Source organism: Chanodichthys erythropterus, chromosome 13 (assembly GCF_024489055.1).
Source record: "Chanodichthys erythropterus isolate Z2021 chromosome 13, ASM2448905v1, whole genome shotgun sequence".
Taxonomy (NCBI): domain Eukaryota; kingdom Metazoa; phylum Chordata; class Actinopteri; order Cypriniformes; family Xenocyprididae; genus Chanodichthys; species Chanodichthys erythropterus.
In genome coordinates, this window is record NC_090233.1 from 29,218,585 (window position 1) to 29,234,266 (window position 15,682).

At 38.6% G+C, this 15,682-nt stretch overlaps 1 protein-coding gene across 5 annotated transcripts; it reads left to right on the forward strand.

The window, feature by feature from the left end:
- The first annotated feature begins 45 nt into the window (after positions 1-45).
- Positions 46-14,154, forward strand: coro1cb (coronin, actin binding protein, 1Cb). 5 transcript variants are annotated; one of them, XM_067406893.1, is made up of 12 exons: positions 46-1,123; positions 1,766-2,872; positions 6,597-6,796; positions 6,933-7,055; positions 7,172-7,301; positions 7,419-7,600; positions 7,683-7,802; positions 7,892-7,996; positions 10,411-10,556; positions 11,322-11,379; positions 11,704-11,946; positions 12,043-14,154. In XM_067406893.1, the coding sequence occupies exons 1-12, from the start codon at positions 448-450 to the stop codon at positions 12,160-12,162; spliced, it is 3,210 nt and encodes a 1,069-aa protein (XP_067262994.1). In that variant the 5' UTR covers positions 46-447; the 3' UTR covers positions 12,163-14,154. The 5 variants fall into 5 exon arrangements, with proteins under 5 accessions (XP_067262994.1, XP_067262993.1, XP_067262995.1 ...); XM_067406892.1 differs by having other exon boundaries at positions 46-2,872; XM_067406895.1 differs by lacking the exons at positions 46-1,123; positions 1,766-2,872 and adding an exon at positions 4,572-4,706.
- The last annotated feature ends 1,528 nt before the right edge of the window (positions 14,155-15,682 follow it).

Here is a 15,682-nt window from a genome sequence, read left to right on the forward strand (position 1 = left end):
TCATAAACTCATGGGTGGTGATATGTGTTCTTCACAGGGGTGATGGGACAGAAACCAGTCAAGGAGCTAGGAAAAGAAGACGTCCTGAGCAGTGCCGTTAGTGACTATGAGATCATAAACCACTGTGAGGAGGAAGCACATTCCAACTGCCCAGAAGAAACAGACCAGAATTTTGTTCACTTGGACACTTCCATACTAGAGCCCTGTCCTGGTCAGGAACCAACAAGACCTAATGACAACAACACTGTGCCCTCTTTCAACCAGGGAGGAAAAAAGATCAGTAAGAGTTATGACACGGATGTTTCACAGAATGTCAGGACACCAAATCCTCAACTGAGCCTGGCAGGAGGTTCATGTGCCTCAGAATTCAAAACAGTCACAAGCGACGCAACAGCCACAGATATATCTACTGCTGTGGACCAGCAACAACTTGACAAAACAGAAGGAATGACTAACAAAACTCACCTCAAGGATACGCCAAACATGTTAGAAGGTTCTTGTCAAGGGGACTCAACAGATGATGCCGTGAGCGTTGAGAAGGATGAGACACGAACGCTGGCGGACAGACACAATTCGACGTTAGACACAGAAGCAATGACAAAGATGAGTGGTGATGCTGAAATAAAGAGGAAATTCTCTTTGGAATCGGGGAATGCTAATTTACTTGAAAGACAGCCATTCCAGGAAAAAAGAGTTTCAAAGGGTAAAGATCAGACCCTAAGTAGTGCTAAAATTAGGAAACGTTGTGACAAAGTTTGCAATGAAAGTGCTGGAACTGTTCAACACAAAGAGAGTCCTAATCCAGACAGATTTAAGGATTTGGACAGAGCTGATTCTTTATGTCTGGAGACTGCGGCAACATGTCCGTCAATCACTGGACTCCATTCACATTCAAGTCGCCCGTGGCTTCGGAGTGCAAATAAGCAGGATGATTTACAGAAGGACAAAAATATCAGTCCAGATATGTCAACATGTATTTTAAAAGAACCTTATGATGCCTCACAGACAAATTTTGCAGCAACACCCAAAGAAAACTTCAGAAAAGACCAAAGAAACCCAACTTTCCATACACCATTTTTGGGAAAAGAAGAGACTATAGCTCCTGCATGGGGTAAAACTGAAGGTAAGGACAAAATCTTGCATATTCCCTTCGATGAACTTTGTTTATTAAAATCTAGAGTGACAACATTCGACTCTGACACCGAGAGTGTTACTGAACCCACAAATGCAGACACAGCTCTAGTTCCGTTAAAGATTGAGGAGGACTCTGAACAAAAGGCATTAAACACATTCCATCCAGATTTGAGCCAAAGAAATACTTTGTTTCACACTGAGAAGAAAAATGATGACAAAGGGCCATTCACTGTCATGGAAAAGCACTCAGCAGTCATGTCATCTGAGAGTTTAACTGAATCCAGTGCTAAAAAAGTCCCTGTTAGCAATGCACCTCACCCAGCCAAAAAGGGAGTGTGGGGAGCAGATGCACCATGTGTGAAAAGAGACAGTAAATCTGTTTATCAAAAAGCTGTTCAGTCGAAAATCACAAAAAGCAGGAAAGATTGTGATGGTCATCTTAATGGAAAACACAATACTTCACCTTTAGTTGAATTATCAGGAGAAAAAGAAGTGCATTTGGACAAAAGAGTATGTGATCCAAAGATCTACAGGCTGGACGGTGCAGACACAGAAACAGAGGTCAAAGAGAGCAGCAGTAAACATTTAGATCCAATTATCGTTAACCATTTTAACTCTTTTTCTCGCTCAGATTTTGATGGCGGTGACACCGCGAGAGTCACACAGAAGGCTTCTTTGCAACGGGAAAAAGAGCCTCTCTATTTCACGGCTGTGATCACACCACCACTTCAGATTCATACATTTCGGGATCAGGAGGCGAGGAAGTCATCTGACATCTCTCATATGTACGTTCCTCACACTGAAATACAGAGCATGATCCCTGACGTCTTACCCGCATATGATCAGACAGAAAAAAAGGCCAAAATCAAAGGACCACCGCCACCTGTTCCAAAGAAACCAAAGAATCCCTTTAAAAAAGCCATTGGCCGCAAGAAGTCTGCTTCTCATTCCATAGAAGAGCCAAGCGAATATTTGGACCTGCTGCTCAAAAATATTAAAATGGACAGAAGGCAGGCGGCACTGCAGTCCGCTGAGGATTTTAATACACATGCATCATCTCTTGATATGTTGCCTTATTATATCGAGTCCCCATCCTGTATGTGCATGTCCATAGAGCCTGAGGCTGCTGATATTCCAAGATATTATTTAGCCCCATACGATGAAATTGTTGCACCTGATTGTGATAACTTGATAGAAACTGTCGATGATAGAGAACTAAAAGAAATGGAAATGTCTCAGCTGAGACCATTATTGAAGAAAAAGGCAAAAAAGAAGGGCCCACCACCACCTGTGCCAAAGAAGCCTCAAAATCCATTTGCTAAAACAGACACGGAGAAGATCCAATCAAGCAAAGACTCTGATGTGGAAAATGTGGAACATCCTTTGAAATATGGCAGACGTGACTCTGAAAGCTACATGATGGACATTGAGGATGAAGAAGACACTAAACCCACTGTAGTCCCAACCAGATATCCTCACGCCGCCTGTAGAATTCCAAGCAGCGATTCTTCCACTTCAGAAGAAAACGCAGTGTCAAGATATAGGCCTGTCTCCGAACTCATCAGAGACAGCAACAAAGTCCAGGAGAAAGTGATACATCACAGCAGGACAAACGTAATGGAAGCCAGGCCAGTTGAGGCAGTGGGAAGCCAGACTCTAAAAGTATCGCAAATGAAAACAGCCTTTGATGTACAAACATCTCCCCATAAAATGGAAAGAAGATCCTCACCAAAGAAAGGTAAGACAGCTGATTGCATTCCCAGTTTTCATACAGTATAAAGCTGACAGGGTTATAAAGAATCTTGATCAAATTTCAGTAAGACATGCACAGTTATCTAAAGTGTCTGTCAGGTGAAAATGCAGTATTATGGCACGTATTATGGACATTTTTGGGAGGATTTTCTTGACTAGTACTTGTAACACTAGCACATGTAAATACCATATACCGGATATCATTACTGTAGCATCACAGAACTTTGCACCAATGGTGTATAATCTAACATTAAACTATAACAGCAATCCATTAAATGCACTACACTTCTACATACTTAAGAGTCTGGATGGATCATTGTTACAGTGATTATTATTTTTCTAGTATGTTATATGTTTGGCAACAGTTCTTTTAGCCCTTAAAGATGGAGTGTGTAGCTTTTCATTTCTTAAACAACCATGTATTAAGATGTATCATGGCCATATTCCAGGATGACAATGTCAAGGTTCATCAGGCTCAAATTGTGAAAGAATTGTTGGGAGGAAGCATGAAGAATCATTTTCACACATGAATTGGCACTGACCTTAACCTCAGTGTAAGTTTTTGGGATGTGCTAGAGGAGACTTTACAGAGTGCTCACCTCTTGCATTATCAATACAAGATCTTGACCAAAAAATGCTGCACCTCTAGATGAAAATAAATGTTGTAATGTTATTTCCATAAAGGTGCATCAATTTTTGGTCAAGATCTTGTATTGACAATGCAAGAGGTGAACACTCTGTAAAGTCTCCTCCAGCACATCCCAAAGACTTTCAATGAAATTAAAGTCTGGACTCAGACGTGTCAATTCATGTGTGAAAATGATTCTTCATGCTCTTTGAACCATTCTTTTAACCCTGGTGAATCTTGACATTGTCATCCTGGAATATAGCCATGATGTGTCTTCCTACATGGTTGTTTAAGAAATGAAAAGCTACACACTCCATCTTTAAGGGTTAAAAGAACTGTTGCCAAACATATAACATGCTAGAAACATAATAATCACTAATGATCAATTCCTAGAAGTATTTGCCTATTAAAATCCACACACAGTGACTTTTTTTTGGCACGGTTGCATTGTGATGTTGTTTGGAATTTTATTTTCTTTCTGTTGATCTGGCATTGGGGCTGTAGATGGTTAATGGAAAAAAAACTAATACTATTTCAACAACTTGCTTTAGTACAATATACAAGCCAGTTATTTATTGGTGTAAAAATGTTCCCTTTATAATACACAATGTAATATAATATGTCCCTCAAATCATCACATTTGGGGGTCCATAATGTCACAAAGTTTAAAAAGCTCTACACCACACTGAAACAGAAAAATAAGATTCCAAATTAGATTTTATGGCACAGTGCACTTTGTAACATAATCCAACATGAGCATGACTTCATCCTTTTTCACTCTTAACATAATTACTCCTGTAACATTATCAGCTCCCAAGCACAGCCTGTTCAAATACACAAGATGGAAAAGCAAGGTAATGTTTGCAATGGAGGGATGCTCAAAGGTTTTTTCGTGTATAAGATGTCCTTACCATTTAAACCACAGTGACCTGTCGGCCAGTACGGTACAATTTGTACGCCTACTTCTTATTCACACACATAGAACTGATGTCCATGTAGGAGGACATGAGGAGGAGGGGAGGGGAGAGGAGAACAAGGGCGTTTTCTCCCGTTCATTCAGAATAAAGGAGAGGAGGGAAGCTATTGTGGCTAGCCGCAATTCACTGAGACAGTCACCAGCACTAACTGAATCTGTGAGAAAATAAATTAATGCTTTGAATTTGACGCTCTGAGAGACCTAGTACTGATAAAGGTAAGCGTTTTGCGTTTGGTCATATTAATATAAGGCAGGTCAGTGTTGCACTAGCCTCTACTGGAATGCTAGCTCGATTTTAGCAAGCATCACTGATTTAAAACAAGCTCTAGAAACAGCTAGTACCTAACCGAAAAAAACTTGCGCTAGTGAATGCTGCATTTAGCGTCATTTTCTGACACGTGAGGCCATATCCAGCCTTTGATGATCTTGCATATTGCTGAGATAAGCCGAAATAGTGAGATATTAATTGAAAGTTGACCATAATGACCTGTGCCGGGTACGTTAGATAGCACGCCTCCACTCCAAAGCGGCGCGTCGCATTTCTCCAGTGCATGCAACGAAAAACACGCTCGGCTCAAAACAAGCTGCATTACTGATGCTTTTTCAGCTATTTTCATTCATTTGTTCGGTTAGCGATTAGCTCTCATTTTCTCACACCAGCAGAAGCCTGCCCATGTATCGATTATGTCATGTTTTTTCATTCCCACTCTTGTACTATTGGCGAATATCTTATATTTCTCCTCATCTTTATCTCATATATACATATGTTTTATCTCTCACTCTTTATCTTAATTGATATTTCAGTAGAAATATAAATGTTGGTGTGAGGTGTTTTTTTTTCTTCGCCGGTTTGCTCATCAGCATCATCAATAACGCAGCTCGGCCATTAGAAAGCAAACACACTATCACACCGCCATACATCTGACCTATTTCCAAAAACACATCCATGGCTTTATTGTGAAGACCACATTTTGTTCTCCCAAACACATCTGTTTGAAATCGGCTTTATTTATTATCATTGGTATTAATGGTAGTTGCTAGTATTTAGGGAGACACCGTCACCAATCAGGGCCCTATCAGCTCAAGTGCTGCAGGCGACTCATATAACCAGTGATTATTAATGTATAATTATGAATATCAATTAGTATATCTGTTATACCCTTTATAACACTATAAGCACTATGGCCGTGTCTCAAAATCTGCTAACTTGACAGCATTCTTGGGAATCATAGGTGTGTGCATCCTTTTTGAGCATCATTGGTGTGTGCAGCATCATAAGAAATGTCAGGATTTTATTAGATTTCATTAGTTATGTTGTATTGTATCTTACTTTTATCATGGATGAAACATAAATAATACAAATTTTATATCTGTTCAAGAATCTTTTATTTTTATAGTCTACATATGATGCATTAACTTTCAGACAATATAAAACGATTTTGTCAAGTAAGCTAAAATATGTGCTTCATTTGATAAGTAAATTAACTGATGAAGTCAAAAAAATATTTTAATATTACAGAACAACCTGACTATATATGATTACACCCATGAAAGCTGTTTTTAAGGGTTAGTTTAAGAAATAGATCCTTATGCTAACAACTCACCATATCCACTTTTTACAGTATGTACTAATAAAAAAGTTGATTAAATATAGTATTTTTTTTCCCCCAGTAAGTAACTTTAATATATATATGTATGTGTATAATGTAAACAAGCTGTCATCAGAGCATGGCTTGGCTTTCTCATAACAAGACGTTTCTACACAGTGGCTCAATGAAATTCACACACACAAAACTGCATTTTCTGCTTGTCTTTTATGGAGAAGTGCATATACAAAGTGAAACGGAAAACCATTTCCCAGTGCTGTCTTGCTGACTGCTCATCTTACTCTAACATGATACACTGTCAATATTAAGTCTGCAAACAAAAGAAAAACATTGAATATCCTTTCATTCGTGTGCCATTATGACTGTGTTATACTGCAAAATATAAACTGTCAGGTAGTAGTAATGATAATAAACATTGAATTTCTAAACAAAGTATTATTTTAAATATAAAAAAATAATAATTACAAGTAAGAACAAAACATTTCTCTTGTCTTTTCAGAAATGATCAGACGAGTGGTACGACAGAGTAAATTCCGTCATGTGTTTGGTCAGGCGGTGAAGAATGACCAGTGCTATGATGACATTAGGGTTTCACGGGTTACCTGGGACAGTGCCTTTTGTGCAGTAAACCCCAAATTTGTTGCTATTATTGTGGAGGCTAGTGGGGGTGGAGCTTTCCTTGTTCTGCCTCTGCAAAAGGTAAGCCATAACCGCATATGAATTAAATGTCCACTCAGCATTTTTGAAATGTGCAATTTGAATAGGCTTTGTTGGTCAGAATTATGCAAGATGAGACATAAATTCATACTCTCTGTTCCTGCTTCCTGTCTTGCAGACGGGTCGTATTGACAAGGCCTACCCCACTGTTTGTGGTCACACAGGCCCTGTGCTGGACATTGACTGGTGCCCGCACAATGATCATGTCATTGCCAGCGGCTCTGAAGATTGTACAGTAATGGTATGCTCAGCTCCTTCACTACATCCCCTCATAAAAAGGATGCTCAGAAACCAAAAAGTGTCAAAAAGAGTAATTATAATTATTAATTATTCAAATATTCCCATTTTGTCACAAAGGTGTGGCAAATCCCTGAGAACGGCCTCACCTCAGCTCTTTCTGAGCCAGTCGTGGTGTTGGAGGGTCACTCCAAGAGGGTGGGCATTGTGACGTGGCATCCAACAGCTCGCAATGTTCTGCTAAGTGCAGGTAAGAAATGTTAAAAGCACGTGCGCTACATAAAAACCCTTGCGTTTATCATCTTGAGCATCAAAAACCTGTGAGTGAATGATCAAAAAAACTGTTTTGTCTTCTCTCCTCTGTCAGGATGTGATAATCTCATCATTATTTGGAACGTGGGCACAGGAGAAGCTCTGATCAACCTGGAGGACATGCACCCTGACGTGATCTTCAGCGTCTGCTGGAGTCGCAACGGCAGCCTCATTTGTACCGCATGCAAGGATAAGAAAGTGCGCGTTATCGATCCACGCAAGGGAAAGATCACTGCGGTAAGTGAAAACATCTCAAAATTAAGCTGAGGACTCTTTATTTTCACAGTTCTGAGTGTCTTACTGGCATTGATGATCACAGGAGAAGGATAAGGCCCATGAGGGAGCCCGGCCCATGAGGGCCATCTTTCTGGCTGATGGAAACATCTTCACTACCGGCTTCAGTCGTATGAGTGAGCGGCAGCTGGCCTTATGGAATCCAGTAAGCCAAACAAATGGATTTTCTCTACATTTTTGAAAAATTTATTTTTTTTATGCAATATTATGAAATATTTTGATGTGTTCTTTAAGAAAAACATGGAAGAACCGATATCGGTGCATGAAATGGACACCAGCAATGGAGTGTTGCTTCCCTTCTATGACCCTGACACTAATGTGGTCTACTTGTGTGGAAAGGTAGGCAAGTTTTTTTTTTTTAGTTCTGCCATATTTTATTAACTCTACAACATATTGATTAAAAAGAATACACATCTCAGCACAGTCCCCCCCCCCACCCCTCAACTGTTTTGACTCCAAGGCTCCACTTTGTCTGAGATAATATTCAAAATCCCTCCTATTTAAGCTGATATGTACCAATGGCAATTTGGTTGTAATAATAAAAAAATGTAAAACCATAATGTCAGTTTAATATTGGACATCTTTGTTTTGTGTTTTTTAACATTTTAATTAAGATTATGTTAAAGGCACAATATGTAAGATTTTTTGCAGTAAAATATGCAAAAACCACTAGGCCAGTGTTATTTTGTTCAGTTGAGTACTTACAATATCCCAACTGTTTCCAACTATTTGTAGATTGTGATGAAATCGCGATTTTAACCAAGGATACGGGACGTGTCCAGAAGTTGCCTGTCAATGGCATCATATCCGCGTTACCCTCGGTTTCTGGATTTATTTTGTAGAAACCATGGAAACACCAAAGATGCTTTAATAAATTACATGTTTTATTAGACAAGGGAACAACTGTTTGGTTACATTTATAGACAGAAAATGAATTATTGTTATATAGCTCAACACGTTTAGTCTTATTGTTTAAATCTAGTTTTCTTGATTTTACGAGAATACCATGCTTTTACCATGCCTCAGAGAAAAACGCTTTTTTGTCAAGTAACGTTAGCTATCATAGCATAATCAGATGCAGCTTTATTTTTAGTAACAGTAATACAGCATTTTCTCCATCATAAACTACATTTTAAAATTAATTGCATGCCATTTATCAACACAAGCCATCAAGCTTTTATTAATATGATATTCTAAAATCGATCTAGCTTACTGCAGTGTGCAACAAGTGTGTCACAGCAGCCGCCTAGCGAACGCACAGACTAATGATATAAGAGAATTTTCAACACACTCAAATGTATCTAATATGATAAACAGCGCTGTGTTACCTCATACGCTTGACCGGAAGAAGCGGAAGCGGCATAATAAAAGTTCTACTGCTCGTGAGGAGTGTGTTGCGTTTGTCTCTCATTAGCATTCGCTCCGGTGGTCTCGTTCAGCTCCAACATCACTCACCCTGCTCTGCTTATACTACAGTAACGTTAATCTCATCCATGAACATAACTTCTGCACAAATCCCATCCTGATTCTTTTCCACTGACTGTGAGGTGAAGACGACATCTCCCATGATTCCGCACTCAAACTCGGCATAATCAAGCTATGCCTTTGTTTTGAATAGGTGACCTCTAGCGGTGAAAATCTACATGCTGCAAGCTTTAATATAACTAAATTTAAAGGTGCCATCGAACGTTTTTTTACAAGATGTAATATAAGTCTAAGGTGTCCCCTGAATGTGTCTGTGAAGTTTCAGCTCAAAATACCCCATAGATTTTTTTAAATTATTTTTTTAACTGCCTATTTTGGGGCATCATTAGAAATGTGCCGATTCATGTTGCGGCCCCTTTAAATCTCGTGCTCTCCGCCCACGGAGCTTGCGCTTGCCTTAAACAGTGCCTAAACAAAGTTTACACAGCTAATATAACCCTCAAATGGATCTTTACAAAATGTTCGCCATGCATGCGGCATGCATGCGTCGGATTATGTGAGTATTGTATACTGTTATATTGTTTACATTTGATTCTGAATGAACTTGAGGCTATGTGCTCCGTGGCTAACGGCTAATGCTACACTGTTGGAGAGATTTATAAAGAATGAAGTTGTTTATGAATTATACAGACTGCAAGTGTTTAAAAATGAAATACAGTAAGAAACGATGGTAACTTTAACCAACAGTAGCCTACATTAGCAACATGTTAACAAAACATTTAGAAAGACAATTTACAAATATCACTAAAAATATCATGATATCATGGCTCACGTCAGTTACTATTGCTCCTTCTGCCATTTTTCGCTGTTGTTATTGTTTGCTTACCTAGTCTGATGATTCAGCTGTGCAGATCCAGACATTAATACTGGCTGCCCTTGTCTGATGCCTTTCATAATGTTGGGAACATGAGCTGGCATATGCAAATATTGGAGGCGTACACCCCGACTGTTACGTAACAGTGGGTGTTATGTTGAGATTCACCTGTTCTTTGGAGATCTTTTAATCAAATGAGATTTACATAAGAAGGACGAAACAATGGGGTTTGAGACTCACTGTATGTCTTTTCCATGTACTGAACTCTTGTTATTCAACTATGGCAAGATAAATTACATTTTTCATTCGAGGGCACCTTTAAATAATTTGGGCCCCCCCTAGAAGTTTTGGACCACTGGCTTAACATCAATACTGGGATATAAATTTTAAGATAAATTGTGAAAAGGACATTGTGGAGAAATTAGCAAAGCTGTAACCATGTTTTCTTGTCCAGGGTGACAGCAGTATCCGTTACTTCGAGATCACAGACGAGGCACCGTATGTGCACTACCTCAACACGTTTTCCAGCAAGGAGCCCCAGAGAGGCATGGGATACATGCCTAAAAGAGGCCTAGATGTCAACAAGTGCGAGATAGCCAGGTATGCGCTATTTGCACAGGTATTTCTTTTAAGTGTTATTTTTTGAAAAGGAAAAAGGCTGAATTGTTTGAGGTGCTGATGACTACATCAGATTTGGGATATTTTAGAGAAACTAAACTGGCTTCAAGCCTTCAGCATTCTGATTATGCTTCTCAGTGGTGTGACTTGATTGATGCTTTTTAGCTTTACTCCTGCTGCTAGTTTGATTTTTCTTCTCCAGTAGGGGGAGGCATTAGCCTGTCATTGACTATAAAATCTAATGGGATAGCAGTGCGGCACTGATCATGCTGTGGCTCTAAAAGGTCATTGAAATGTTATTTGGCAACTAATGATCACTGTATGGATCATTGGTTTTAGTATCTATTCTTTCATAAGGGCATACATTATGTGTTTATTATTATTACTATTCATATTTTATCTCATTTTTTAAATTATTTTATTTTAAAATGTAATGTATTCCTGTGACAATGGCAAGGTGAATTTTCAGCTGAGCTGTCATTACTCCAGTCTTCAGTGTCACATGATCCCATGATCCTTCAGAAATCATTCTAATATGCTGATTCGTTGCTTAAGAAACATTTCTTATTATCAATGTTTAAAACGGTTGTGCTGCTCAATATTTTGTGTAAACATTTTTCTCAGGATTTTTTGATTTCTAGAAAGTTAGAAATCTTGTGTAATATTAAAAATGGAAAAAAAAAAAAAAAAAGATTGATGTGCTGTTATCCGATAATAACACAATAATATCTCTGTTGTTTCTCACAGGTTTTATAAACTTCATGAGAGAAAGTGTGAGCCAATTATCATGACCGTTCCTAGAAAGGTATTTTTCACTGTATTATGTTTGATGTTTATGTAATCATTCTGTATCCTCAATATATAATCCTAAAAAATCAATTATTAAAATTATTTAAAAAGTAACGATGTTCCGTTGATTAGGTTTTATTTATCTTGTGTTAAGTTTTACTGGCAAAGCTCAATCAAAATTGTGATTTAATGGTCATTAATTGATGAAGAAAAGGGGAGGCAGTTAGAGTGATTTCAATTAGCATTAAAGCAGCAAATGTTTTCAGAGAAAACAAACAGCATGAGTACATGATTCCAAAATACTCATTACGGTATTTCCTGTCTCTTCTGTTCTTGGCAGTCAGACCTCTTCCAGGACGACCTCTATCCTGACACAGCAGGTCCAGACCCGGCGCTAGAGGCTGAGGAGTGGTTTGAAGGCAAGAATGGGGAACCAATCCTGATCTCGCTCAAACACGGTTATGTCCCGGGCAAGAACCGGGACCTCAAAGTAGTCAAGAAAAATGTGCTGGATAACAAGGCAACCAAGAAGGTGGAGGAGCCAGCAACTCCTCAGAAACCTGCCTCTCCTCAGCTAACCAGAGTAAGGATTATGCTTCATTGACTTGTTCTTATTTTCCCCTCTAATAACTGGTGTTTATTTGGTGCTAAAACACTGTTTCTTTATTCTGCTCCGCAGAAGAATGAAGTGAAGTTAGAGGAGCTGTTGCGAGAAGTGAAGTCCCTTAGAGATCTGGTCACGCTGCAGGATAGGAGAATCGCCAAACTGGAAGAGCAGGTGGCTAAAGTGGCAATCTAAGACACTGCATCAGTATGGAGAGAAAGAGAGAGATTCAGGTGGGCAGGGGGGGTCAGTCACTGCCAAAATTTCTCAATTTGACTCGATCATTCCGCTTGGTGTTTCTCACAAGGACAACTTCAAGCAACATTCCAAGATGGACTTTTACTTTTTGTCAAGTCTCCCCCAAGCATTCGCATAGCAGAAGCAAAATTGTGGCAAAGAGTGGTCACTGGTTTTAACTGATGTTTTACATTTTGTTAAAAATGTTCTTACTTTTTTAGTTATTGTAACATTGTTTCCATGAGTATTCTGATATTTACCAGTATGTTAGAGTGTTGTTGTATATACACATCAGTATTTCTCTTTCCTTTTTTTGTTGTGCTGCCAAATTTGAGGTGATGCAGTAACCTCTCCTTTTATTTCTACTTTTATATGTTTTTTTCCCAGTTGTAGATAGTGGATAATTGAAAAACATGAATTTAACATGTCATACTATTCAAAGTGGGACATACGCAGAAAAGGCAGTACTGTGTGATTGTAAAGGCCATTGGTACTACAGAAAGTAATCATAGGTGATGATAAGGGTATATGATTTAAGGCTGGCCCACACTAAATGATTTATAAAATTTTATCAGATTTTCAAAATGCGAGAGACCATAAACTTGATAAAAAAAAAATCATAGATTTAAGAGTATTTGTTCCTAGAGTGCGTGGAGTGCCGTGATTTGACCAAGAAAGCACATAACACACTAACAGATTTCCTTCACAAACAACCAAAGTCCCAACTGTGAACATGAGAAATCTCACAAAACGTGACTTTAGAGTAAACAAACATGGCAGACAACGGGCATGAAGAAATGGCTATAATAGTTTTTGGACTGCTTTTTACAGAATTTTTTTGGAAAAAGGCTTGGATGAAGTCGTGTTATGCTTCCGGCAGCTCGCTTTCTGATTTTGTATTGTTTTGTTCCACCTGACATGAATATTTCTGATCGTAAATATCGGATACATGTTGGATATTTACGATTTGAGATTGGTGCAGCCCCGACGTTCTTCCGAGCAGATTCATTCACTCTTAACGGACATCACACCACAGGAAAATCTGATAAGATAATCTGAAGAACCATCAAGATAATCAAGACTTTAGCTAGGATTGTCGAAAGGGAATTGAATTGGGGACAAAATCGGCCCAATTATCTTGTTGTGTGTGGGTGCCTTTAGTGAAATCTAAGAAATGTTCATATAAGCATTAAAATTCAACATTTAGGAATCAGTCCATATAATGTCCCTTGTGATGATCATGACACTGAAGTATTAGGCACATAGTCATCTCCTCCATTGCCTTGCTTTGAGATCATCATAATTGATTATAAAGCATCCAACAACAGGGTTTTTCAAAATATAACACAATCAGATACAATATATCCAGAAGCAATAACACAATGTTGCAGAATGAATGTGAACCTAAACCTGTTTGCAAGTGTTGTTTAAAATGCGTTAATCATGCATACGCATTATAAATCAAAAACCTACCGCTGTAACTTTATAGTAATTATGAAATTACTGTTGCACCTCAGGAAATAAACCACTTTGAAGTCAGAAACATTGGATGCTCAACACTTGCCTTTTGCATGACGTTTTTGCCCACAGAAATAGTATCAACTTATTTTGAATAGGAAATGGCTATTTTTTTTTTTTGCTATCATTACCCATGTTCTCCAGTTTACCCCCACTTTTGAATTCTTCTCATGTTACCGAATATTGGGCTGACACATGCTCTGATACATGAACTTGGCTTTAAGAGGCAGTGGCTACCTGTGAGCTCTTCTGATGTATATGTACTGTAAATGTATTGGTGCCTCTATGTGTGTTTCTGGTTTTAGACAGACCTCCTCAGTTGACCACTGCTGGAGGACAACATCCATGAATCTGAGCACTTATCTGTGTCCTAAACAGTCTTGTGCATGCATTCCAAACTTCACCTAAAATAAAAAAAAGGTTGACTCTACAATAAATCCTTTCATTCATAATTCTTCATGAAGTTTGCTGTCATTTTCTTGGGGCTTGTAGGACAATGATGTCAACCAGAATGCTGTTATGTTTACCAATATGAATTGTTATTGTTTGATTATTTTGAATACTTGATTCTGATCAATCGTCCTTTTCATCGATCAGATATTTCTCAATATTCCTAATAATATTGTAGTGAAAATTACTTCAAAGGACTTTATTGTTTTGTTTCAATGTTCTTGTTGTTGCTAGGCTAATAGTCTTGTATTTTCTGATGAATATTTTCATTTGTAGGATATTTTGCAATATTACTTGAAACTGTCTTTATTAACTGATAAAAGACTATTTATTAGGTGCACTGACTTTCCGCGCTCCAGTAACTTTCCACACTCCACAGGCGCCGCATGCAATGTTTTTGTCCGGAGACAGGAATAACAACTGCAGATTATGAGTTACCTGCGGTGAGTCTGACCTAATGAATCCACTAACACGATACAGTGAATGCCGGTGGTAAACACTCGTGTTCCAATACTCGTGCACAAGTTTTGGGAGGCGTTCCCTCGAAAGGAGGGGGGGGTTGTTCTTACGCATGCGCTCATTTCAAAAACTCAGTAACAGTCTTTGGTTTCTCAGTCGACGAAAAGATCCTCTTTAGCACCTTTAAAGGCGATTCAGAGGATCTTTTCGTCGACTGAGAAACCAAAGACTGTTAGTGAGTTTTTGAAATGAGCGCATGCGTAAGAACAACCCCCCTCCTTCACAGCTCACATTGAGGGAACGCCTCCCAAAACTTGTGCATGAACACGATTGGAACACAAGTGTTTACCACCGGCATTCGCTGTGTTGTGTTAGTGGATTCATTATGCCGGACTCACCGCAGGTAACTCATAATCTGCAGTTGTTACTCCTGTCTCCTGACAAAAACATTGCATGCGGCGCCTGTGGAGTGTGGAAAGTTACTGGAGCGCGCAGCCGTGCTCGTCTCTCACAAGGAAGGAACGTCATGGCAGTGATTGATGACCGCGTAAACGATTGGCTGATGTTTTAAGGCCCTACCTCGTGCACAGATGATGTATATTAATATTATTCCTTTCAGTGCACCTAATAAATAGTCTTTTATCAGTTAGTAAAGACAGTTTCAAGTAATAATGCAAAAATGTATAAAACAAAACATCCTCTTTAGCACCTTTAAGATATTATACACAGGTAAAATTATTTAGATCAAGATTTCCTCCCCACATTTGTATTTTTTTTAAATCATCATTGTAAAATAAACCTTTTCAGGCTAATGCAAAACAGCTACATTATCCAAAGATTCCTAGTAAAAGACATTATCTTTCACTTACTGTTTATGGATGTAAAGACATATTGTGCCTTATTTTAAGTCTGTTCACTGAAAGGTTTATTATTTTTCAGTAAAGAAAAAGACATCCTTCATCCTCAACTCTCTTAAGATTAGCTTAGTTGCTCTTAACGCAGATGTTTTCACGATCTTGTATGTCTTGACAAGTCATTAAAAGTCCAAGAT